Source organism: Ixodes scapularis, unplaced genomic scaffold (genome assembly GCF_016920785.2).
Source record: "Ixodes scapularis isolate PalLabHiFi unplaced genomic scaffold, ASM1692078v2 PGA_scaffold9__187_contigs__length_104089568, whole genome shotgun sequence".
Classification (NCBI taxonomy): Eukaryota; Metazoa; Arthropoda; class Arachnida; order Ixodida; family Ixodidae; genus Ixodes; species Ixodes scapularis.
In genome coordinates, this window is record NW_024609884.1 from 66,621,128 (window position 1) to 66,647,894 (window position 26,767).

The 26,767-nt window shown below is 47.2% G+C and overlaps 1 protein-coding gene across 3 annotated transcripts in view; it reads left to right on the top strand.

Moving 5' to 3' along the window:
- LOC8052080 (ADP-ribose glycohydrolase ARH3) overlaps window positions 1–24,188 on the top strand; it is an 83,014-nt gene extending 58,826 nt beyond the window's left edge. For all 3 annotated transcript variants that reach the window (XM_040501615.2, XM_029969225.2, XM_040501614.1), the window contains one exon: window positions 23,617–24,188. In XM_040501615.2, the coding sequence (XP_040357549.1) occupies window positions 23,617–23,802 (186 nt within the window). In that variant the 3' untranslated portion in view covers window positions 23,803–24,188. The remainder of the gene's footprint in view (window positions 1–23,616) is intronic.
- The last annotated feature ends 2,579 nt before the right edge of the window (window positions 24,189–26,767 follow it).

Sequence of the window (26,767 nt, forward strand, 5' to 3'; positions counted from 1 at the left end):
ATGATCGCCAGCACCTCTCTGTCATCTGTGCACAATCTCATCACTTCATTATTACATGCGGCGTCGCACACCTTTTTGGGAATAGGCTAGTACTTGCCTTTCTGTGGCACCGCGGCTCTCCTGAACCCAAAGAAATATTACAATTACCACTAACATATATCTACAAATGTCACATTGTTCCACATAATTACGCATTCAACATGCCAAGCTGGATCAGCTGTTCACTGAAAGTAAATAAGTTCACGTATTTGAGAAATAATTCACTTCACATAGCATCCAGCAATAATTAGCTTCATTTTTACACATTCAAAGCTTCTCATGCAAATAAGATGGAAAGGTGGTGGAATAAAGCTTCGGAAATGTTGGCACTCATGAGGCTGTAGAACTGGTTGGGAACCACGAAGTGTCCGAAGCTTTTATGGGCGTCGGCAGGATTTTTCTTGGTGGGGGCAAAACTTTCGCACCTGTCATTCTTTTTTTTGTAATTGGAAAAGGGAAGGAGGGGGGGGCAGGGGGGGCAGGCGGCAGGCGGCAGTGTCACATGGTAAAAAAATATTCCTGCAATCTACGGAAATGTGTTAGCTAAAATAAATGTAAAGGGTGTATATTAATGCGTCCCAACCAAAACATTCCCGCGACAATTTTGCAACATATTATACATATAAAATTTTAAAACAGATGTTGGCATAAACATTCTTAAGTTCGCAGATCTAATTGCTTATGTACCATACTTACTCGAATCTAACGCGCCTTCGATTGTAACACGCACCCATCTTTTGAGGTCCAAAGGAAAAAAAAAAAAACGCGATGACCTTGATTGTTACGCGCACCATATTTGTAGGTTGGATACAGAAATTAAACTTTTTCTCACTTGGAACAACGAAGGTTTATTCCAAATGCTTCGATCTTGCGATAAAATGAACGGCCCTGTCTCTCGCCGGCAAGGTCGTCATCACGACGCCGGTCCGGGGCTGCGCCCGTGGGGCGGTATGCATCACTCGTCATCGCTGTCGGACGACTCCTTATCGCTGTCAACGGCCCAAAGCATTTCTTCTTCGGTGCCGTCCATAGCGTTAGAAATTCCGCACTTCTTGAAGGCCTCGATAGCCATGGAAGACGGGATCGTGCACCACGCATCTTTCGCCCATCTGGCGAAGTTCTGCAGTGTTGCAAGTTTCTGGAACACTAAACGCACGTAAGGCAACCCGATTTCCATCGCTGTCCGTGCAGAGTATCACTGTTCTTTTGAATCCAGCATCATGGTGAACTTCATGATGCTGGATTGTCTTTGCAGTGGGAACTTCCATGCCGATACGAATGCAAGAAACGCACGACTGTGCTAAGCGCTGGCTACGCTCTAAGCTTCTCGGCGCGTAATGGAGCGGCCATTTTGAAATGTCGATGGCGATATGGTAGCGCAGTTTTGGGTCGCACTCGATTCTAGCGCGCATGAGATTTTTGGACCCATTTCCCCGGGAAAAAGGTGCACATTAGATTCGAGTAAATGCGGTAAAAGGCCCCCCGCAAGTATTGTGACAACTCTTGATTTAATTCCCACAGCTCGGACGCAAAACTCTCGTGAATGGTGAATCGGACAAACATATCAGGACCAATGGGTTATCGCTGACGAAGGAATCACGGGTCATTTCTTATTTATCTGATTCTGCAACACGGCATCAAAATAAGAACTGAAAATATATCCTCAAACGCTCATCCATATACTTTCAGAACACGAGGAAATATGCAAGAAGGCAAGCAAGCTTGTATACGATGTTTCGAGTCTTAATAAAATACAGTTCAAAGATCCTATCGACGAACTACACTTCTTCTATGACATTTGAGTTTCCCCAATGAACAGTTGTTTTTTTGTTTTTTTCATAATACTCAAAATATGAAGAGAGAAAAAGCTAGCTATCACCAAAATGAGTGTGCGAGCTTAGAGGCAATATCTCCGAGAAAACATACCATTTCACTTTCGAAAACGCGAAGTCGTAAAAGCTGTAGATTTATAAAAAGAGATACAAACTGAGAAATACCCACACCCCAAATACAAGTCCACGAATGCAAGTCCCCAATTATGTTTTATTTCCGGATATAAACACTGATCAACGCCTACATACTGCGACTAGATTGATAAGAACTAAAATTTAACCCAGGCTTTACCTGGCATCTCTAACGTTTAGGGTGAGGTTTTAGAAAATAAATGTTGCTATTTATTTACATATTTTTCTTCGATATGTTTCTCCTTCGTCACCTCAACTTAAAACTGCAGTTAGGGTCATTTACATAAATGAATGGCGCTCTGTTTTATAACAATTTAAAAAAAAAATATGTTAGAGTGCTGTCTGTATTTATATCTGGTCCTTGAAGAAGGGCGTCCGCCCGAAACGTTGTGTATTCCTTCCTGTTCACATTCTTTTTTTAGTGTAGCACAATCGTATATCTTTTGCGATTTCGTGTTCAAATTTTAGTTGGTTTGGGGGTGGCAACTGCCCCTTATGCAACCCCCTGCCGACACCTATGGAAGCTTCCTTCCTCCCTGAGAAAACGTCCAAATGCTCGTTTCATGTCGCAGCATCTGTAATTACAATGGTCATGATATTAAAAATTTTAAACTTGTTTAAATAGTCAGGACACAAAACAAAACATCTATCTATAGATAGCTAATGACGAAGAATGCCGTTGTCACGCCTGGAATCAGAAATAAATTACACTTCAAATTAAAATATAGGGAGCCGAATTCTGTCTTTTTATTTTCCTCAGTCTGTTTTAGGACCGACCGAGACCATTTTCAAGATTAAACCTTATTGTTACACTTTAAATATGCAGTTGTATATAAATAGAAGTGGGGCCAAGTATGTACCATTAACTTCGTTAAACCCATAGTCTTTTGGTACCGTATTTGCACGAATATAACGCGACCACGAATATAATGCAAGGGCAGGTTTTGATGTCATCAAAAAGAAAAAAAAAAAATTATTACTATTATAACGCGAACCGAGGCCGCGTCAATTTCTCGCACTCGGGGCCATAGCAGATGTGAAAAGTCAATGGAAATAGAAGAAATATCAGTTTATGTTTTGACTGCGCTCATCCTCACTGCTCAGGTCCTTCAGTTTACAATCCACTTGGCGACTACGCAATAAGCAGCAGCACGGCACCTGCTTGTCTGGTAGTTCCTTTTTCTTCCGTGCGAGCTTCTTTGAGCTCCTCGGCAGCCCACAATCCAAACAAGGCACGAAGCAGAAGCACCATCACACAAACACCAGATCACACTGGAGCAGAAACTAAACAATGCGCAGGCAGAAAAAAAGACTGCTGATTCCGATACACGATCACACTTCTTGTTCTGGTCCCTCTCCATAAACAAATGCCTCCATCACACTTCTTGTTCTGGTCCCTCTCCATAAACAAATGCCTCGTGTTGCATGATTCCGTAAACGCGGTTGGTGGTCTTGGCCAGTCTTAGCTTGGCTTGTGTTCACTTGACTTGGTCCGGCTTGGCTTGGCTCGAATTGGCCAGTGCCCGCATTCCCACATGGCGCGCGTGCGCGCTGAGTTTCTGCGGCGTGTGCGCGTTGTACAAACACAAAAGCGATAAAAATGTTTTTTTTTTTTTAATGTTTTCTATTCGCTCCTTTACGTAGCCCAGTAGCTAATAAATTCCCTTCTACACCCCCACTTCTTTTCCCGCCGGATATTTTGCATTGAACTGGAGGGATGGCTTTCTCCAGACTCGCGCGCCTCGCGGCTGAACTCGATTCCAAATGCTCGATTCCAAATGTAACGTGAGGTGCGTTTTGGAGCACGTAATTTCGAAAAAAAACTCGCGTTATATTCGTGCAAATACGGTAATTTACTTCATGCGGAAGATTAGAAAGCATTTCTTTTTACTGCGAGAACAAGCCTGCCTCTAATACGGTCAACCCGTAAACTTACAGCTATGGGCAGCAAAAGTTCAATGGTAAATTCGCTCAGAGAAAACTGAGTATGGGAAGTACAAACTAACCTGTCATTTTGCTGAAAAAAAAACAAAAAAAAAAAACACTTGTAGCTCTTGGCATTTGCGCTGCTTGTGCACAATTTGGACATGGCCACGTCAAATGTATCCCTCAACAGTCTCTGCAAGTTTGCACCAAAAATATTTATCAAGTTTGACAGGCGTACGGAACGCCGAAGAGCGGAACCATGCTTGCACGACACTCTGGTAAACAAAACCACGCGCCCATGTGCAGCCGCACAGCGATATTGCCGTGTGCTGCCATTACGAAGTTTCAAATTTGGGAGAGGGGAGCAGTGGCGCCAAGGGCCGAGACCCAGGGCGCTGGTGAGTCAAGTGAGTTGACTGCTTATGCAACCTCCGCCCAGTCGGTTTAGAGTTTCGGTTGCAGACCGAAGAAAAACAAACAAATTTTAATATAAAAAAATAATTACATTTTATTTTCATGACGCGGTGAAGACGTTTTGTTAAAATTATTGTTAGCAAACAAAGTTCCATATTTGTATTTTTGTATTAATGAGTGCCCTTCACCACCGAAGTGCTGCTACCGGTGGTGATGCCAATGTCAACGCCGCGAAACTGACTGTGACCGGGGGCTGACGTGACTTCCTGGTGCGCATCGCGATCGCGGTTCTGTGACCCATCGACTACTCGGAAATGTTATGTGTGCACGAATTGGTCTGAACCAACGTCGGAACGTTTCACTGTTTATTTTTGTTAACATGACTTTTTTGGGCAAGCGGGAAACGCGCTGGTCCTCCGGACAGCACAGACTTGTCGAACGCCCTCAAATCCCCGGCATGTAGGTGGCGCCACCACTTAGTGGCGAGCACACATCTCCCCCTTTCAGTCATAGCCATAATGGCACGTTGGTTCCAAGTTCTTTCCAGATTGAGAGGTTGTTCCGGACCTTGACTGTTGTAGTGATGCTGGCTGGTTGGCCTGGCAGTCAGGGATTTTGGGCGAACAGGGCAAACTGCCGAGAGAGATGAGGTCCTCCTCAATGTTGCATCGTCGATGATCGATGACGAGAAACTTGGCATTGCAGCGGATTATGCCCTGGTCAGTGCCAATCCAGTAGGAACGAGGTGTTTCCGCTTTGTTGAGCACTGTCCCTGCACGCTTCAGATCGGTAATCCACACCCTCTGGGACGGCTGGAACTCTGGTCGATCCCTTACGGCATGTCGCCTGTCGTAGTTGATCGTAGTCGTAGTTGAATGAGGGCTTGCTCAAAGTCGGTGACTTTCTCTGGAGGCGCGAGCTGTCCTGTCCCTGCAGTGGTTGACGAGACAAGGCATCAGCAACAACCAGGTCCCTGCCGGGCACGTGTTGCAGGCGGTAGTCGTAGCGCATCATCCTGAGACGCAGCCGTTGTAGCCTTGGCATAAGATCATCCACTGGCTTCCGTGTGAAGACGGGGATGAGTGGCTTGTGGTCAGTTTCAGTGTGGAACCTTAGACCGATGATAGTCCTTGAACTTCTCACATGCCCACGTAACGCCAAGGGCCTCTTTCTTTATCTGAGAATATCCCCTCTCTAACTCTGTCAGAGTTTTCGATGCATATGCGACGGCTCGCAGGCTTTTGTCCTCTAGGCGCGGCATCAGGACCGCTCCCAGGCCAAAACTTGAGGCATCAGCAGACAGGATTGTCTCCTTTGTTGGACAGTAGAGTGCGAGCACTGGTTGTGATGTAAGGCAATTCTTTACATCTTCAAAAGCATGTTGTTGCATGCTGCCCCAGCTGAATGGAACATCCTTGTGAAGCAGATCTCTCAGGGGTCCTGTCTTGACCGCCAGGTTCGGTATGAACCGCGCGATGAAATTCACCATTCCTAGGAACCTTCCGAGTTCTGCGACGTTTGTTGGAGGTGGCATGTCTACGATGGTCGCTATCTTCTCCTTGTCTGGGGTGATGCCGTCTTTGTTGATCACATGTCCCAGAAACTTGACTGTTTCCCGGGCGAACACACACTTTTCACGGTTAAGCGTGATCCCTTTTTCCTTCAGTCTGCCTAAGACTTCATGCAGGCGACTGTTGTGCTCTTTCTTGGTCTTGGCCCACACCAGAATATCATCGATATGACACGCCACACCGTCAAGTCCTTCCAAGAGTTGATGAGTCATTCTTTGAAAATGCACAGGAGATGCCGAAAGGGAGGCGGTTAAGGGGAGATGCGAGTCGAAAAAATGTTGTTTCTGCCGAAATTTTCATTTTTCGATTTTATTAGTTTTATAAATCCGCGTATCTTCTAGTTTCATAAACAAAAAAAATTATTCAGAAATTCGGTCTAGAAGTTATAAAAAAATGTATTTGAGCCCTGCCGTGTCAAAACAAATTGCACATGTTGGCGCGTGCTAGCCGTTTTCAAACCCGCGCCCCTTCGAACATCGGCAACGGCCGCCTTTGCAGCCTTTGCAGTTGCTTCGATAAAGATAATCGAGTCTTCTTCTTTCTGGTGACTCCTCCCTTAGTTTCGTAATCAAGCTAGAAATAATGAAAAAAAGCAATTTCCACCTGCTTATGACGCTTCCAGTTGACTTTTAAAAAGCCACGTGATGCGAATGCGGAGCCGCCATTCGCCGCCGCCCGGACCTGTCGTGCAGTGAAGCCCGCGCATCATTTGGTGCCGCGTCGCGTCGCCATTTTCTCGAACAATGGCCATCTCTTCTGTTCGCTCTTCGAGGGTTCCCGGGTTCCCATTATGAGTGGTGTTGCAAAGCGCGACTTTCGGAGCCGCAAGAGTACGACTATGCATGCCTTCAAGGGGAAACGCTAACAGTAGTGAAAGAACGCAAAAAGCACGGCCGCCCCATTGCGCCAGCAGAATGGCGACGCGCTTTCGAGCATCGAAAGCAGCGGCCAGTCAAGCTCGTCTGATTTCGCCACTGACGCTTCTAACTTTGTTAGTGCGTCGGAAAAGAAGCTGCTAACGTTTCAAGATGATACAGCAAGGAGTGGACGCGGTGCATGCGCTGTAATCTGCGAAGTTGGAATTCTTACGCAACTCGTAAGCGGCGCGGTGTGCGGGGCGTGTGGGACTTCCGAACTTGCTGTTGTGGAGGCCGTGGACAAGCGCAAGGGTCTCGCTTCCCTTCTTGAGCTGAAGTGCATGAACGATGGATGCCCTGCGGACGTTGTTTCTGCTGCATACTCGTCACATTGTGCCGCCGCCGCCTCCGCCGCCAGCCGCGAAGATCGTGGCCCAGATCAACACGAGGGAAGTGCCTGCGACAGTTTCGCTATCAACATCAAAGCTGTGCGTGCTGCGCGCACGATTGGCGTCGGACATGACCAACTCTCAAGGTTTTGTGCCATTCTTGTATTGCCCAAAGCACTTCATCACAAGACCTTCCACGGCATATCAAAGAAAGTGCATATCGCGGCCACTAAAGCAGTTTCAGACAACCTTGTAGAAGCAAGGCGGGTAACTGCGCTTGAGGCGGGTCAGACCGACGTCGCTGTGATGTTCGATGGCACTTGGCAAAAGCGTGGACACAAGAGCTACAACGGAGTGGGCACTGCCATTTCTATCGACACAGGCCTCTGTCTGGACTTTGAGGTGCTGTCCAACTACTGTCACGGCTGTAGCAGACATCAGATTCTGGATGAGCAAGATGAGGAAGTGTGGCAAGCATTCCATGGTCCAGTGTGTGAAAAGAATGAACTGTTCATCTCATGCAATGGAAACTGAGGCAGCCCTCCGAATCTGGAAAAGCACGCAATCGTGCGACAGGCAGCTGCACTACACCACATTCCTTAGTGACTACGACAGTAAAGCGTACACTGCAGTGTCTGAAGCAGAGGTGTATGGCTCCACAATGGTGACGAAGGAGGACTGCACCAATCACGTTGCAAAACGACTTGGTACTGCGCTGAGGAAGCTCAAGGTGCCACTACCACGTGGTGAAAAGCTGGGTGACAAGATCATTCAGAAGCTGCAGACCTATTATCAGGTGGCAATAACCAACAACAGAGGGAGCATCCGTGGAATGTACTGCGCAATATGGGCTTCCTACCTGCATTCATGCTCAGCCAATGATGCTAGCAGTCACAAGTTCTGCCCCGACGTGGAAGAGTCGAGGTGTAAACACAAGAGAGCGCAGGCTTTACAAGAGCCAGCACCAAACCACACCCCACTCTTGACTAAGGCTCAAGGAAAAGCAGTGCTGGCTATTTACAAACGCCTTACAGACGCCAAGCTCCTCGCTCGCTGCCTGCGGGGAAAGACCCAGAACGCTGCAGAGTCATTGAACAGTAAGATATGGATGCTGTGCTCAAAGACTCGGTTTGCGTCCCGGACTGCAGTGGAGACAGCCACCGCCATCGCAGTGTTGTGGTACTACCGGGGCCACTCCAGCTTTGAGCAAGTGCTGGAGGAGTTGGGAGTTCTCCCTTCAAAGCAGCTAGTCAGGCTGAGTGACACGTGCGACCAGAGGAGGGTCAGAAAGATGACCAGCAAGCTAACCGCTGAGGCTAGGTCACACCGACGCAGCCAGGTGAAGTGCGCCCGTGGTGAGGACTCCAGCCCCAGGGGACGCGAGGGTCCTACGCAGCTGGGGAGTTCTAGTTTGGAGGTCCAGACAATGACATTTGGAACTACGTTGCCACCAAGTTTTGTAATATTTGAGTGAGAATTTAGGTGTATCACATAAAACTAAACTTTCAATTCAGTTTTTCTCTAATTGGTATTTTTGTCTGTTTTCATAGTTCGTGCACACAATTTTTGCCACTTGCAGTTACTGTATTACAACGAAATTTTGCACAGATGCTCCTGATGGGTCATAGAGTGGGCAAATCTTGCTAGTTGTCCGATTGGTATCTTAGAATTTTTATAAAAAATATAAAACGAAAAGTGAAACGCAATGACTCAAAATTTTATAATTTTTTTTTCTCGAGGCACAAGCTTTTCTTTTTTTTATCTAGATTTGCACATTCTACAGTTCACAAGGAACCAAGCAGGCTATTCCGAGATGAGGTCTTATATATGGTATAGAAAAAATTGTGTGCACAAAAAAGACATTTTATATGGATGATAAAAGCATAGCTATTTCACTAAGGTAGTTATCAGAAAACTGATTGCATATATGGCAAGAGGACCTCAACATGCACTATCTGTGTAAATTGCAACCTTCTAACTTCAATATTATAAAAAAAATTGTCCCGAGGAGCATCTCCCCTAAACTTGAACCGACCAAATGGAGTGATGAAGGTGGTGAGCAGTGTTGACTCGGGGTGAAGTTTCACTTGATAAAAGCCAGAGTAAGCATTTAAACGGGAGAGGTACTTAGCTTGTCCCAAAGTAGCCAGAATTGGCTCCACACTTCCCACGTAGCACGAGAACGTTCTGAGAACATTCCGGGAGTGTTCAAAATAACATAGACGACATTCCTGGAATGTTGAAGATTTACGTAAGAACATTCTATCAACGTTGTCAGAATGTGGTGCAGGCACTTATCGCTACATTCGGGGAATGTCTTTAAAGGGATATTTTTAGAACGTTCCGAGAACGACATAGAACATTACCAGGTCATTCAATCAACATTGAAACATCCCAACAAAGTTCTAAGAACGTTCTCAGTACATCCAAAGAACTTCTGCAACATTCTCTGAATGTTGCAAATTTACGTAAGAGCATTCTATCGACGTTGTCAGAATGTGGCGCAGGCACTTATCGCTACATTCGGGGAATGTTTTCTAAGGGATATTTTTAGACCGTTCTGAGCACGACAGAACATTTAATCACCATTCTAACAAGGTTTTAAGAACGTTCCCAAGATAACTGCAACATTCTCTGAGGAATGTTTACACAGATTCCTCAATTATGGCTTGCTTAGCTTACAGCCCCACTGAGCCGTACTACATATATTAATATAATAAATCTCCTCACAGAGCGATCAATATTTTTAATTGGAATATATTTTTTCCAGGCCTAGCACAATCTAGCCGCTTTTCCAGCGCATTAGCCAGAGCCTGTACTATAGACCGTTCCATTAGGGTCATAGCAGAGAGGGTAAAAGAGAAAAAAATGCACTCCCCCTCTCACCCCGCATGACGTCCGCCCCGCCGAGTGGGCTGTAGGTAGCGTCCGGCTGGCGTGCAAACTCTGTTTAAAATCGCGTCATTTTGGAACTTCCAAGCGCGGATGCGCAGATTTTGGTATGCCAGTTGTTGTGTAATATTATGCTAGATAAAAGGACTCACGGGGTCCAATTGCGCTGTTACCTGCGTGCAAATAAAAAAAAAAAATTATTGGGAAAACTGTGTCTGATTGGCCGGTCTCTTTGGCGAAAAGTAAATCCGGTGGCTGTACCTTTTTTACTATACACAAGTTCGTACTGGTGTAGGCCTTTAGCGACCGTGAGTGGAAGTCTGAAATAATAAATAAAACGTGCTCTCCTGCCACAATACAAGCAGTAGTTGAGGGTAGTACTGCCGGCTGACTCAACTGCTATTTAAGTAACGGAAAAAAGATATGCTAGTTGATCATTTAGCAAAATAGAACGACAGAGAGCTATAGGCTGATTTTGGAGTCGCCACAACTATTCTAAGAACGCAAACACTTCACAACGGCAGCCACGAGCGAGAGTTCGATGTTCGTTAGAGCCCGCCGATACAGCCCAAAGATGGAGAACGGCAACGTCCCGGTTTGTCGTCTACTAGCGGAGTCGGGCGCGTGCCCTCTCTCTCGTTTTACCCCGCCGAACCCGCTGAACTTCCCGAATGTGTGGAGAGGGCGCTGCGGTCGCACAAAATGGTGCCGCCGAGAGAGCGCTAAATGGAATGGTGCATAACGGCAGTTTACTCCTACTTATCAAAACGTGCTGCATACATAACCCATTACTCACTCCGAGCATAAGAACAGATACCTACGGCATCCCACACTCAAGCGGGACATACCTTCTTCAAGGTGATGAATCCGAGATGCTAAAAATGGGTCTATTCAAAACTGCCCCTCTACCTACGCTGTGAGTGCCAAGCTCATTATCAAATTTTGAAAACCATTGCTTTTCCTCTACACCTTATCTCACATTCCTCGGTAGACTCGTATAAGATAAAACTCATCCCTTATGCTAAGTTTCCAAAACCTCCACTTAATTTGCATATTTTTGGCACAATGTGGCATATAGTGGATGGTGTTTCAAAACACAGGTTGCTTGAAAGCTGCGTAAAGTTGGCTTCACCTGCGAAAATTCTAGGAATGTTTGCAAGCGAATGTTCCAAGAATGTTGCACATATGAATGTTCAAAAGGGAACGTTCCGAGAACATTGTGCATACGAATGTTCGCCAACAAACGTTTCTAGAATGTTGAGCAGCTTACCTTGTAAGGAATGTTCGCATACGAACGTTCCTAGAACGTTCCGAATGGTGTTTTAACGTTCCTTCAACATTCAGAACACCCAGGGAATGTTCGCACGACATTGGATACTACGTGGGTTGGAATCGGGTGATACTCTCTCTGCACACTCTTGTTCAACATGGTGTAGTCCACACAGATGTGTATGTCACCACCACACTTTGAATCGGACGATACTCTCTCTGCACACTCTTGTTCAACTTGGTGTAGTCCACACAGATGCGTATGTCACCATCCTTTTTCGGTACTGCCACGATTGGCGAGCACCAATCTGTTGGCTCACTGACAGTGGTGATCACTCCTTCGTTTGCACCCTTTCGGAGTTGACGCTCCACAGCTTCAACAGGGGAACTGGGATGCATCGCGGTGATGTGACTGCCACGGGCTCTACCGGCGACTTCAGCTTGATTTTGCAAGTGTAGGGGGCTTCTCCTCTCAAACCTTGGAACACCTCTGGGAACTCGTTGATTGGGTTGAGACATGGCTCTGCTCCGGCTCTACTCACTCGGCACAGGATACCAAAGCGTTCGATGAGGTCCAAGCCCAGAAGAGGCTTGTCCAGGTCCTTCGTGACGTAGAGGCTGGCCACGGTACTTTTCCCATTGTATACTACTGTTGCTTGAGTCACCCCCACGGTGTCCAGCCGCTGCTTCGCTTTTCCGAGAAGGAGCATGTCGGGTTTCTGGAGTGTTGTCCCCTTGTCCAGCCTTGCCAGTACACTTGTTAAAATCACGGTAACGTCCGCTCCTGTGTCTAGGCGGAACTCGACGTTTTGACCGCCCACGACGACGTTGACTTACCACGGCTTTTTCTTGTGCCCAGTGTTGACCGTTCCTGCGAAAAAGAAGTCTGCATCCGTCGACGTGCCTTCATTCAGCTTGGTGACTTGACGGAGTCGCTTGGCTTTACAGACTATGCAAAATGGCCTTGCTTTCCACACTTGTTGCATCGAGCTTTGGCTGCAGGACATTACTGCCTTGGGTGCTTGACTGCATTCCCACACCAAAAACATGACTGGGTTGCGTGTGACTCATCCACCGAAGGCTTTTGTGGACACTTCGGGTGAAACTCTTAGCCCTTTGTTGTGGCGCCTGTAGCCTGTCCACATGTGCTGTCTCAGCAGGCGCTGTCTCGGTAGAGTGCTTGAGAGTTTCTTGTTGCCGGCCAACAGTTTCCGTTTGCTTCGTTAGCAACACCGCTCGCTCCAAAGTGAGCTTGCTTTCCATCTGTAGCTTAGTGGACAGTCTTTTGTCTCTCACACCGACGGCAATGCGATCCCTGAGGAGCTCATCCTTGAGGTTGCCGTAGTCGCACGTCTCCACCAGCGCGTACAGCGCCGTGATGAAATCCGCTGCTGCTTCTCCCTCACGCTGCGAGCGGCTATTGAGCACTGCGCTGGTACACAACATTCTTTTTCACAATGAAAAAGTTTTCGAATGCCGCGACAACATCGGGATATGATTCCGTCTCGTCCGCAGGGATGGGGAGGGAGGCGAAAATCTCCTCTGCCTTGGGTCCCATGAGGTAAACGAACGAGTTTACCTGCTCGGCTTGGGTCTTCCCTTGTAGGCCTGAGGCGGTGCCGAAACGCTCCCATCGTCTCTTCCAGTTCGTCCAGTGCTCAGGTACGAACGTGAACGGCTCCGGTGCTGAAAGGTGGTATGGCGGTGGTGGCTGCGGCGGCGGTTGAGAGGCTTGTGAAGATGCGTTCATTGTTCCGACCAGTAGGCCTAACGGTGATCCGTTGAGTTGACAGCGAGTGGCAACGCCGAACGTTCTATGCTTGTGTGCGTGCCGAGCGTCTTGCCTAGCGGCGCATGAAGCTGAACTTAGCTCGAGAGAGAGTCTCTGACACCATGTTATGTATGCACGAATTGGTCTGAACCAACGTCGGAACGTTTCACCGTTTATTTGTTAACATGACTCTTTTGGGCAAGCGGGAAATGCGCTGGTCCTCCGGGCAGCACAGACTTGTCGAACGCCCTCAAATCCCCGGCACGTAGGTGGCGCCACCAGTTAGTGGCGAGCACACAACAGGAAACATAGTGGCGGAGACTGACGTGGGGGGGATCGGTGGCCGAGTGGGCTGAAGCGCACACCCAGCTCGACGCGCGTGGAGCGAAAGCTCGCGCTGCAGAACCCAGGGATCCTGGGTTCGAGCCCCACCCCTGCCCGTTTCGATCTGGATGAGCATCGTACCGGCGTGCGGTCGTGTATCACTACTGCGTGGTGCACGTTAAAGACCCCAGGCTAGCGGTTGTACTTCACTGGCTAAATTGCTCATCTACAGCGTGTGACTCGTCGCAACTTTAAATGGCAGACCAACTACACGCTGTATAAATATCCCCACAACCCCAATTATTATTAGACTGACGTTGGCACGGTCAGTGGAAGTGCATCTCGCATATAGAGTATCATCTCTATGACCCTAACACACTTTGAACATATTTGGGGGGTGCGTTCATTACGCAGGTTAAAATATTTGCATTTACACACTTCGTGCAAATGTCATATTAGGTGCCAATGTGACACGGCAAGGTACTGTGGCATGTCTCCACTGATGGAAGCGCACCCATGGCTGGTCGGGGGCGTGCTACAGTCACCATGCTTTATAAATTGCAGACCTTTTTAGGGCGCTTTCGGCGTGCTTTTGCCGAAGGAAAAACACTCTTTGAAGCTCACCCAGCACAAAGCAACGCGACCGTTCTGAGGCCTAACCACTTCCACGATTTCACTCCAAAAGCAGACCACAGACGACGGCGTGTTTGTTGACATCAATGGATCCGATAGGCGAAGAATGTCCGGGGCTGGGCGATTCCCCGACCCAAGCTTCGTCAAGTGTGCGCGCCACTCAGTTTCAGAGTTGACGACTTCCGCAACTACGCACTTGCAGCCATTAGAAGACGACGACGTCGCTGTGCTTAGACGTTTTTTTTTTGTCGGTGTAGCTTTTTGCTTTTCTTTATTATCCTCGATATCTTGAGGTCTGTGGGGACGTCCCTACATCTTCACACGGAGGAGAGCGCATCTGAGTCAGTAGTTGAACGCCCTTCCATCTACGCTAGGCGAAGGAATCGTTGAGATCACTGGTTTACCGGCACGATCACCGCGATGATCCAAGCTTCCACCGGGATCCCAAACTGCCGGCTTATGGCAGTGAAATCGCTTGCTGTGAGCAGCCCACATTTATGATTCTGCATTCGTCATCGGCGTGCTATGCATTGCAATCCCACCGGTGTTTTTTTTATCTGAACTACAAGCTCGAGGAAATGATGCCACCGACGAAAGACGTGTCTGGAAGCGCTCCCTTGAAAGATGTCTGTGGCTCGTGTGCCGTGCCTTTCTATGTGAAGCAGCAATATCTTGTTTCCTCAGCTGGCTGTAGCCAGAAGTTTCACTGCAAGTGTCTGAATATTGGTCTCGAGTAGTACAACGTATATATCGAAACTGGGTCAAGTACCGTCAAGTGCACAGGCTGCACCCGGCGACATATAGTATATCTTTGAAAGCTGCTGGCGCATATGATATTCAACCATTGTCACATCGGATTCCACCGTCGATGAAAATGGGAATGCCATAAATGGTGAGTCACCTGAAGCGCTAAAGAGCCTGCTAATTCCTGCAGGCATCGCTCATGTCTTGCAAAATTTGACTAGCAAGCTAGATATGACAGCGGAAGCCAAGTGCCTTCGAGCAGAAAACAGAACCCTTCACTCGTAAGTGCTTCAGCTGCGGAAGATCGTTGTCGACAGAATTCCGTTACCTCCGCCAGCAACATACTTTGCTGCTGTCACCGCGCAGGCCTAGACTTTTCAGGCACTTCATGCGCAACCACGACTGCCCCTGTGCGAGGAACTTGGAGCTTCTTCGAGCGTCAGATTTCAGAAGCAGCAGAACCTTTCGTCATCTCATAGAGGCACCGTGAGCGATAAAAACAATGATCTACCGCTAGGAGATCCTGGATAATGTGTGGTAAATGAGTTGAAATCAACAAATGAGGTGGACGATGACGGCTTCTCCCTGGTAAAGCATTGCCGACAAGTTAAGCCATTGCCGGGCCAGTGCGTTGTATAGGATTATTTGTGTCCAGACTGGGACCCAAGCACGTCTGTGGCTGATATTGAATCCCTGGTTGAGCCTTTTCTGGAAGGAAAAATGATTGTGTGCTCTAAAACTGATAACTCGATTTCGGTCATACACGTCATTCCACCTAGCTTGTGACGAAGTAGCGTTTTCAGCGCTAAACAAACCAGATGTATGGCCGGAGGGAAGGATCTTCCACCAGTTCTTTTTATAGACTTGACAGCACATGTGTTGAAGGGGTAGAAACAGCAGTGCAGGTGAATGGCACCAACGCTTTGTGTTTATTATCAAAATGTGAGGGGCCTGCGAACTAAGGCAGACGAGTCAAACCTGGTAACAACTAGGCTCAATGTTATTTGTCTCACTGAAACATGGTTATGTAATGGTATACCAGACTAAAATTATTTTACAGCCAACTACAAAGTGTATTGCAAGGATAGGGACTACCAATTACTGGTCAGAACGTTGGCATCGGCGTACTAATTGCTGCTGAGGCATCTCTCTCGACACACTGCCATTTCGATCTTGAAACATATTCAAGTGTGTATGGATAGAAATCAAAGCAATTGATGGCTTCAGCTACCTAGATGGAAGTTACTTTCCTCCCGTTTAATCAGGTTATCTTTGCTGAGCATCTTGAGGCACCTAGAAAACATATCGATTTCAGCAGGTACAGAGCCCAGACAACACATCGTATCCCAGGGATGTCCCAAAAACCTCCCGACTTCGCAAACTCCAACTTTAATATCCCTAGGACCTCCGTGGGACATCCGTTAGTGAATGATCCTGAAAACTTCCCACTGGGATGTCCCACGGAAATCGGTCACCGGATGAACTGGGGATGTTAAAGGGTCAAAAAGTTTTAGCAATTTTTTTTTTTTTTTTTTTTTACATTAGGGTCCACGCAGGTTTTTCTGTGTTGACGTCCGAAATTTAAAATATTATGGTAAAGGTGGACAGCGAGCGGTCTGTCGGATAACGGTACAACGCCCCAAGTATATGCACATGCGACCCCGCGTTCGACGGTCCGACACGGAGGGTGCCTTCGTGTTGGACACGGGGACAAGCACTATGAAGAACTTTTTTTCTTGTTCCGTAATGGGGCCAGTTTCGTTTTTCTCACATAAAATGATAAGTTCGGCTTGACATCTCTTGAATACAATGCACAAGCACATACACTTGGAGTTTCCTCTAAAAATTAGCTTAGTTTCAGTTTCGGTACTGCAAATGTTTTAAGAAACGAAAACGTTAGACATTAGTATTAGTCCGTTCCTTAAACTATGCACTACTGTAAAAAAGTGTGGTGGGAGGTAGCGAAAATTAATTAACGTGTACATACTAAGTTTTATTATTACTGAACCAAGCATGTATAACTACTGTTCAACCGAAGTCAGTTGGAGTCTGGCCACATTGGTCATGCTCCGGCAGCTTTCGCGCCAAAAAATGGAAACCGGTCCTCGCTTTCAACTCCTAGCTATTTTCTCCGCTCCGATTGTTCTGGTCTTTGAATGAAAAAACCAAACACGGACTTGCGATTGCGATTGTATGGCAGGAAGATTAAAATTGTATGGCAATTTTAATCTTCCTGGTGTAGATTGGTCAGTTGGAGATTTTAAAGGGTAACTGACAAGCAAAAAGTGTTTTTTTAAACAGCCTAATTGGGACAAGCATGTTTAAAAACAATTTTTCCACGAAAAAAAAAAATTGTGGAAAAAGAAGGCTCATCCCTCCATGCGGAGACGATGCAGCCACGGTTCCAAGGCAGCAAAAATGCTTGCGACTTTGTGTTTGTTTATCTCGTTGACACTTGCTTTTTGAGCGTTTGCAGCCTCGATAATCGCGCATTCGTCATTTTTTAGGCTGAAGTCCAAGGTATTACTGATGCGCATTGTTTTTATGGTGGTGTCCGAAGGATACGGTTTTTCAAATTTCCACCTGAGTGAAATGGATTGGTTTCTGCCAGTATCCTTGATTGCTTACTTTGTCTATATAATCTTGAAATCATATCTCACTGTTTTATTATCGAGATTAAAATATCATATATAATTGTAGCATAAGAATCTTGCTATATTTGTACTGGAGTGTTCAGGTGGTTGTCCCATATGTGCTCCTGTGTAGTGTAGCCTTTTTCTCTTCAGCCCTGGGATGCTCATTTCGAAAAACAAAAATTACAAATCAAGTTTTAGTCTATAAAACAGAAAATCCCGTCTGTTCATTGCCACAAAAAGACTAGAAAGAAATGCTGACAGCAATGTCCAAGCACCTGTCCTGCTACAGGTTGCAGTGTCTTTGTCGTTCTGTCATCGTCAGGGGCCCGCCATCGCCGGTCGCTCCCAGAGATAGGTCATTTTTCCGTGGTGGAGGCACAGCGACTGTGCACGGATTGCTTCGATCCTCCTTCATCAACCAGTGGAATTTGCCATTGATGGGAGTGTATGGCGATAACCAGGGTGTCTACCAACCAGGAATTCTCAGGGATTTTGAATAGCCTGGAAAATCTCGGGGAAACCTCAGGGAATTTGTGCTTCTACAGGGCATTTTTTTAATTTTTTATTTTTTTTATTTTTTAAAAGTGTTAAATGGATTCTCACAGTCCAAAATTCTTCAGATATCAAGGGAATCAGCGAAACGTACAGTCGAGCCCACTTATATCACACCCGTGTATTTCGAATTATTGTTTATATGAAACAGTCCAAACATCCCCTAGAAAATCACATTGTTTTTCAGTATCGAACGCCCATAAATCCCATGGCGGCCGGGGGACACTCGATGTAGCCAATGTAGCCAACTAAGAGGAAGCAAGGCCATCCTTCGCTTTTCCCGGGGTCGGATTGCGCCAGCGGGGGGCACACAGCTCGGGTTGCGGGTCTGGCAGACCGCCGAGCCAGCATACGCGCCAAGGGGATACGCAGCGAAAAAGCAATTGTATAAAAAATAAAAAAAAGCAACCAATAAAAACAAAAAACTGGAGGATGTCTAAAGCAAGGGAAAGGGCACCGCGCGCGTAGGGAAGGCAGGCATCCCCCCCTTCACCCCCCCCCCCCCCCCCTGAGGTCATATGACCTCAGGGGGGGGAGGGGGGTGTTGTGTACTCGCCACTGACTGGTGGCGCCGCCGCCTGTATGCCGGGAATTTGAGGGCGTTCGACAAGTCTTGCTGCCCAGGGGACCACCGGGTTCCCGCCTAGCCAAAAGTCATGTTAACAAATAAACAGTAAAACGTTCATCGTTGGCTCCGACCAATTCGTGCGTACATAATATGGTGTCAGAAGCTAAGTTCAGCTTCACGCACCGCTAGGCAAAACGCTCGGCAGGCACACGAGCATCGAACGTTCGGCGTTGCCACTCGCTGTCAACTCAACGGATCACCGTTAGGCCTACAGGTCGGAACAATGAACGCGTCTTCACAAGCCTCTCAACCGCCGCCGCAGCCACCACCGCCATACCACCTTTCAGCACCGGAGCCGTTCACGTTCGTACCTGAGCACTGGACGACCTGGAAGAGACGATGGGAGCGTTTCCGCACCGCCTCGGGCCTACAAGGGAAGACCCAAGCCGAGCAGGTAAACTCGTTCGTTTACCTCATGGGACCCAAGGCAGAGGAGATTTTCGCCTCCCTCCCCATCCCTGCGGACAAGACGGAATCCTATCCCGATGTTGTCGCGGCATTCGAGAACTTTTTCATTGTGAAAAAGAACGTCGTGTACGAGCGCGCAGTGTTCAATAGCCGCTCACAGCGTGAGGGAGAAGCAGCAGCGGATTTCATCACGGCGCTGTACGCGCTGGTAGAGACGTGCGACTACGGCAATCTCAAGGATGAGCTTCTCAGGGATCGCATCGTCGTCGGTGTGAGAGACAAAAGACTGTCCACTAAGCTACAGATGGAAAGCGAGCTCACTTTAGAGCGAGCGGTGTTGCTAACGAAGCAAACGGAAACTGTTGGCCGGCAACAAGAAACCCTCAAGCATTCTACCGAGACAGCGCCCGCTGAGACAGCACATGTGGACAGGCTGCAGGCCCCACAACAGAGGGCTAAGAAGTTTCACCCAAAATGTCCACAAAAGCCTTCGGTGGATCAGCCACACGCAACCCAGTCATGTTTTTGGTGTGGGAATGCAGTCAAGCACCCGAGGCAGCAATGTCCTGCAGCCAAAGCTCGATGCAACAAGTGCGGAAAGCAAGGCCATTTTGCATCAGTCTGTAAAGCCAAGCGACTCCGGCAAGTCGCCAAGCTGAATGAAAGCGCGTCGACGGAGGCAGACTTTTTTTTCGCAGGAACGGTCAACACTGGGCAGAAGAAAAAGCCGTGGAAAGTCAACGTCGTCGTAGGCGGTCACAACGTCGAGTTCCGCCTAGACACAGGAGCGGACGTTACCGTGATTCCAACAGGTTTACTGGCAAAGCTGGACAAGGGGATAACACTCCAGAAACCCGACATGCTCCTTCTTGGACCAGCGAAGCAGCGACTGGACATCGTGGGGGTGATGCAAGCAACAGTAGTATACAATGGGAAAAGTACCGTGGCGAACCTCTACGTCACAAAGGACCTGGACGAGCCTCTTCTGGGCTTGGACCTCATTGAACGCTTTGGTATCCTGTGCCGAGTGAATAGAGCCGGAGCAGAGCCATGTCTCGACCCAATCAACGAGTTCCCAGAGGTGTTCCAAGGTTTGGGAGAAGCCCCCTACACTTGCAAAATCAAGCTGAAGTCGCCGGTAGAGCCTGTGGCAGTCACATCACCGCGACGCATCCCAGTTCCACTCTTGAAAGCTGTGGAGCGTCAACTCCGAAAGATGGAAAACGAAGGAGTGATCACCACTGTCAGTGAGCCAACAGATTGGTGCTCGCCAATCGTGGTAGTACCGAAAAAGGATGGTGACATACGCATCTGTGTGGACTACACCATGTTGAACAAGAGTGTGCAGAGAGAGTACCATCCGATTCCAAGTGTGGAGCCAATTCTGGCTACTTTGGGACAAGCTAAGTACTTCTCCTGTTTGGATGCTTACTCTGGCTTTTATCAAGTGAAACTGCACCCCGAGTCAACACTGCTCACCACCTTCATCACTCCATTTGGTTGGTTCAAGTTTAACCGCCTCCCTTTCGGCATCTCCTGTGCTCCTGAGCATTTTCAAAGAATGACTCATCAACTCTTGGAAGGACTTGACGGTGTGGCGTGTCATATCGATGATATTCTGGTGTGGGCCAAGACCAGGGAAGAGCACGACAGTCGCCTGCGTGAAGTCTTAGGCAGACTGAAGAAAAAAGGGATCACGCTTAACCGTGAAAAGTGCGTGTTCGCCCAGGAAACAGTCAAGTTTCTGGGACATGTGATCAACAAAGACGGTGTCACCCCAGACAAGGAAAAGATAGCGACCATCGTAGACATGCCACCTCCAACAAACGTCACAGAACTCAAGAGGTTCTTAGGAATGGTGAATTTCATCGCACGGTTCATACCGAACCTGGCGGTCAAGACAGGGCCCCTGAGAGATCTGCTTCACAAGGATGTTCCATTCAGCTGGGGCAGCACGCAGCAACATGCTTTTGAAGATGTAAAGAATTGCCTTACATCACAACCAGTGCTCGCACTCTACTGTCCAACAAAGGAGACAATCGTGTCTGCTGATGCCTCAAGTTTTGGCCTGGGAGCGGTCCTGATGCAGCGCCAAGAGGACAAAAGCCTGCGAGCCGTCGCATATGCATCGAAAACTCTGACAGAGGCAGAGAGGGGATATTCTCAGATAGAGAAAGAGGCCCTTGGCGTTACGTGGGCATGTGAGAAGTTCAAGGACTATCTCATCGGTCTAAGGTTCCACATTGAAACTGACCATAAGCCACTCATTCCCCTCTTCACACGGAAGCCAGTGGATGATCTTACGCCAAGGCTACAACGGCTGTGTCTCAGGATGATGCGCTATGACTACAGCATGCAACATGTGCCCGGCAGGGACTTGGTAATTGCTGATGCCTTGTCTCGTCAACCACTGCAGGGACAGGACAGCTCGCGCCTCGCAGAGGAAGTCGCCGACTTTGAGCAAGCCCTCATTCGGCATGTGAGTGTCCCAGACGTATGTCTGCAGAGCCTTGCAGATGCACAAGACCAAGACTCTGTTTGCAGAGCTCTGAAGAACTATGTTCAAACAACTTGGCCGAAGACGAAAAAACAAGTGCACCAGGAGTGCTTGCCTTACTGGCAGTTCAAGAACGAACTTACGTTGCATGAGGGAATCCTAATGAGAGGGCAACGATACCTGATACCTGTTCCACTGAGATCCTCAGTGCTAAGTTCTCTCCATGATGGTCACGAAGGCATCATCAAGTGCACAAGACGAGCCCAGCAATCCTGTTGGTGGCCTGGTCTATCAAAAGACATTGCTGACACTGTGGAGAAATGTGTCAGTTGTATGAAGCAGAGGCAACCTCGGAACCAGTCACTCATGCCAACTCCCTTCCCTGACCGACCGTGGCAAAGAGTAGCCATGGACCTTTTTTATGCTAATGGGAAGTCCTACCTGGTTGTGACGGACTACTACTCCCGCTACATCGAGATCGCATTGCTTGAAAATCAAAGACCAGAGACCGTCATTTTGAAGTCGAAGTCAATCTTCGCAAGGCATGGGATCCCCGAGACAGTTGTGACGGACAATGGACCACAGTTTCGCTCTGAATTTCTGTGCTTCGCAAGAAAATGGGGTTTCAAGCATGTCACCTCAAGTCCCAAACATGCCCAGAGCAATGGCTGTGCAGAGGCCGCAGTCAAGATTGCGAAGACTAAACTGACAAAGTCATCTGATCCCTACAGAGCACTCTTGGCGTACCGAGCAACACCTTTAGAGAACGGCTTCAGCCCTGCCGAATTGTTGTTTGGCCGGAGACTGCGGACACATGTGCCAATATCAGCGGAGCTGTTGAGGCCTTCTGTTCCAGATCATCATCAAGTCGAAGACTTTGAGCACAAGGCTCGAAAACGCCAAGCGATCAACTACGACAGGCGACATGCTGTAAGGGATCGACCAGAATTCCAGCCGTCCCAGAGGGTGTGGATCACCGATCTGAAGCGTGCAGGGACAGTGCTCAACAAAGCGGAAACACCTCGTTCCTACTGGATTGGCACTGACCAGGGCATAATTCGCCGCAATGCCAAGTTCCTCGTCATCGATCGTCGACGATGCAACATTGAGGAGGACCTCATCTCTCTCGGCAGCTTGCCCTGTTCGCCCGAGCTCCCTGACTGCCCAGCCAGCCAGCCAGCATCACTCCAACAGTCAAGGTCCGGACCAACCTCTCGATCTGGAAGGCCCTTGCGACCACCGTGCCGTTATGGCTATGACTGAAAGGGGGAGATGTTGTGTACTCGCCACTGACTGGTGGCGCCGCCGCCTGTATGCCGGGAATTTGAGGGCGTTCGACAAGTCTTGCTGCCCGGGGGACCACCGGGTTCCCGCCTAGCCAAAAGTCATGTTAACAAATAAACAGTAAAACGTTCATCGTTGGCTCCGACCAATTCGTGCGTACATAACAGGGGGGGGGGGGGGGGTCACGTAAACCTCCATTTTACCTTTTTTATATTTTATTCGCTATGAATTTTATTAACCACTCCATTCTGTTTTCTTTTTGAATCTAATAAAAGTTACTCGTTAATTACCATAAAATCTGTATTATGTCATATTTTTATTTTATAACATGCTTCTTCATCTGGCGCCATGGTGTCAGCCCATCTTGACCTAAAACAAAGTTCTGTGTCACTCAGGGAATTTCACAAAAGTACTTTAAGAAAACCTGGAAAACTATCAGGGAAAACCTGGAAAACTCGGGGAATTTGAAAATGTCCAACTTGGTAGACACCCTGATAACACCCACACGGCTATTGTAACTGAAATCAAAAACGGATTGTTCAAATGGTCGAGTCAAGCTAGCGCATGCGTGCAGTGAGGACGTTTTGGAAGCACTCTTGCTGCACCTCTCGCTATGCCTTTGCGTCAATCTTAGCTGGTTTCACTGGTGCGCATGAAGCTTGACAGCTTAGTGCCGGTGTGCTAAAAGCCGCAGCTAACGCGGGGGAGTATCTGGGTTAACTTGGCGTATGGGCCTGGAAATTTTTCTCATTACTATTATAGGTTGAACTTTCGTGATGATGGTAGGTCGACCTCTCATGTGCTCTTGCTCTTTTCAGACTTCCAACGGCTTCCTGCGGTCCTTGTACTTTGCTATTTCTCTGGGTGGTGACACTGACACCATTGGCACCATGACTGGTAGCATTGCTGGTGCCTATTATGGTATCTTCAGAATACCCAGGTCCATGCAGAAGTACTGCCAAGGTGAAAGGCACGCGACACATCTGGCAAGCAGCCTGGTTTAATGCCCTTGCAAGTTATCTTGCAGAAACATTCCTGAACAAAGTGATGTTCATTTTTTGAGCAGTGTCTCATGCTCGTCCATCACGTTCACGCTGTTCTTTTCATTTTGTAGGCGTAATTGAAGATCATTTTCTCTAAGCTGCACCAAAGGTTGGCAAGTAAAACTCCAAAGCAACTTTTTATTTTTAATGTATGGCTGAAGAACTAGTCTCTTCTGTGATCTTGTATTGTTTTATAATGCCCAGATATGTCAATGGCATTACACATTCTAAATATTTTTTATATAAATATTTTACTATGCTGGTAAAATTCTTTAATTTACAATCTTGGTTTTATATTATAAAACTTTTATATAGCTGTGTGTTTAATAAAGTGATTTTAAATTTTGCTTTGCTTGTTTCTGTGTGTTGGGTCTGCTTGATTTGAAGCACTGGATAAATTTCATTGCTTATTCGAGTATGGCAGCCAGTTGATCACGTCACTCGCGCGACGGACGACACCGCGATTGTCGCTTTGGCTGACCACTTGACTCCTACTTGGGAGGCAGTCTCAAGCCGGTATAATGGAAACCATTTCGAAACAAACTATGTGCCGAGAAACGGAGGAGATGAGGGTGTGTGGAGAGGTCGGAATGCCGAGCTCAGATTCTTATGATTCGTGGGTAGACCTGCACTCGTCGAATGCGGAATTCAAACGCCGGATGTCTGCGTTCCGCATTTTAATGCGTTCGGCGAGTGCAGTGGAGACAATGGCTGCTAGCTTTAGGTCTACGAGGTGTCACTGATGTAATTTTGTCTACCATTTTTTTTTTGATGTAAGCTGTCTGGCGTGTGCTGAAGGCGAGCATTCCAAGGACTTTCATGACCCCTCAAATGCGTAGAGCACAGAAGTCTTACCATGCTGACATCTCTACAGGTTGCGATGTAATCCTTCAAATCGGTAAATTTGTTTGAAAAAAAACAAGCTAACAACCAGGGACGATCAAAACACATGCAAATATGTATCGAAATACAAATACAAAATACTTCACCAAAAATGTATTTCCAAATATAATTACATTTCCAAAACAGCATTTAAGTACAAGATACAAGTATAACCAAATGTATTTGGTCTCCTCGAAATACTTTTCCAAATACATTAATTTTGCATCGCACACTCGGGAGTTATGTGCGAGGCTCTAGTAATGTAATAAAAATATAATAAAAAAAATGTAATCAGCTTGGACGTAATAGGTGAAAGAAGTACAGAGCTTCAAGCAGCTTTTTTTGTCAATTACATTTTGGTATAGACCAACGAAGAACCGAGACGACCAAGACGCGCAGCACTAGCTAGAGAAATTTTTATTGTTGCAACTCGCACCAATTACGAAAATCTGGACGACCCGCGCCTTTAGAATGTTCCAGGGAAAAATATGGATGGAAATCGGGCTGGAAGGCATCGCAAGTTGTCACAGGCACTTATTTAGCCAGTCTGCCTGTGAACGTCACTAAACGCTTGTGCTTGATTGAGAGACTGCATTCGGTGCAGAAGGTAGTTTTCTTCCTGCTCTGGACTGTGACAATAATTTTGAGGGATGTATTTTCGCCCACAAAATTGTATTTAACCCATTAACCACCAAGTTATTTTCGAAAAAAAAATGTACAAACTTTCCCAATTTTTTTTATTTGGACACATTTTTCCTTATGTCGTTTTTGTTTTGCAAATACATCACTCGATTGGTATTAACAAAACATATTTTGAAAGAAAAAGTTGCTTTTTATGAAAGCTTTCCCTCAGTGCATGTAAGAGTAACAGAATAACATTTGCTGAAATGCGCAGTATTTATTTGAAAATACGCACCGTAGCAAAAGATCAAGTGCCTAGCCTAGACGTTTCTCTGTACTAGAGCTAACAAATACATCTCAACCTGCGGTTTGCCAACGATTCCTTGCAAAATTATTAGTGCAAGGAACACCATCATCTTCGCGGCCCCGCGCTGCGAAATGCGGGACCGCGTAGCGGTTTTGTTCCTGTCACAATCGGGTCGACAAGGTCCCAATAAAAAAAAAAAAAAAACCTCAATCAGCCGAGAATGTCTTTTTCGTCAGTGAGTTGCCGCAGAATCCCAGGCACTGCACAAAACGGAAACCTCGAAGGCGCGGGTGGCGGGTTTTCAGTGTTTACGTGTTGCCACACTCGAACAAAACCCCGCGCGTCGTCTTCTTCGTCACTGTGGTCGTCGTCTGAGTCCGCTTCGTATTCAAAATCCATGTCCGACTTACTTTCAGAGACAAATTCGATGTCTTCATCGTTGCTACTGTTCGAACTGCCGCAAGAGAGCCCGTTTCCGAGGGCCGTCACTGGCATCATTCAAGCGTGCTGCCGCTTCTGATCACTGTTGCATGGCTAGATACGCACCAAAGACCAAAACACGCTATATTTGCGCGACCTCTCCTGCTCTCCAGTGTTGAAAATTGAAACTAAAGCCGATGGACGAACCTGTCTCGTGCTTGGCAGTGAAAGCAAACCATCATTTTGGCTGGACGAGTGTGACTCGTCATCGGCGATATTGGTACAACCTTCCATGACGAGTACAGCTCGGGCTGGGTGGCTAAAGGGTTAATTACAATTGTATTTGAAATACCCATGTTTTAGTATTTAAATACACACGTCAAATACATTACCCAATTTGTAATTAAATACAAATGCAAAATACACAGTATTTGAAATACGTATTTCAAATGCTTGTATTTGAAATACACCCCACCCCTGCTAACAAAATTGCGGATTGACATGTGAAAACAGCCTCCAACTTGAGCTCGGCATTCTGACGTCTCCGCGCGCTCCACATCTCATCCTCTCCCTCACCTTCTCGGCGCACACAGATAAGCCAATTTTTCTTTTTTATGTTTATTAATAAAACTTCCGTCCGTCGTCGAGCGGATCAATTTTAGGGTTTGAATGACCAGTGAATGTCACTTGCTGAAA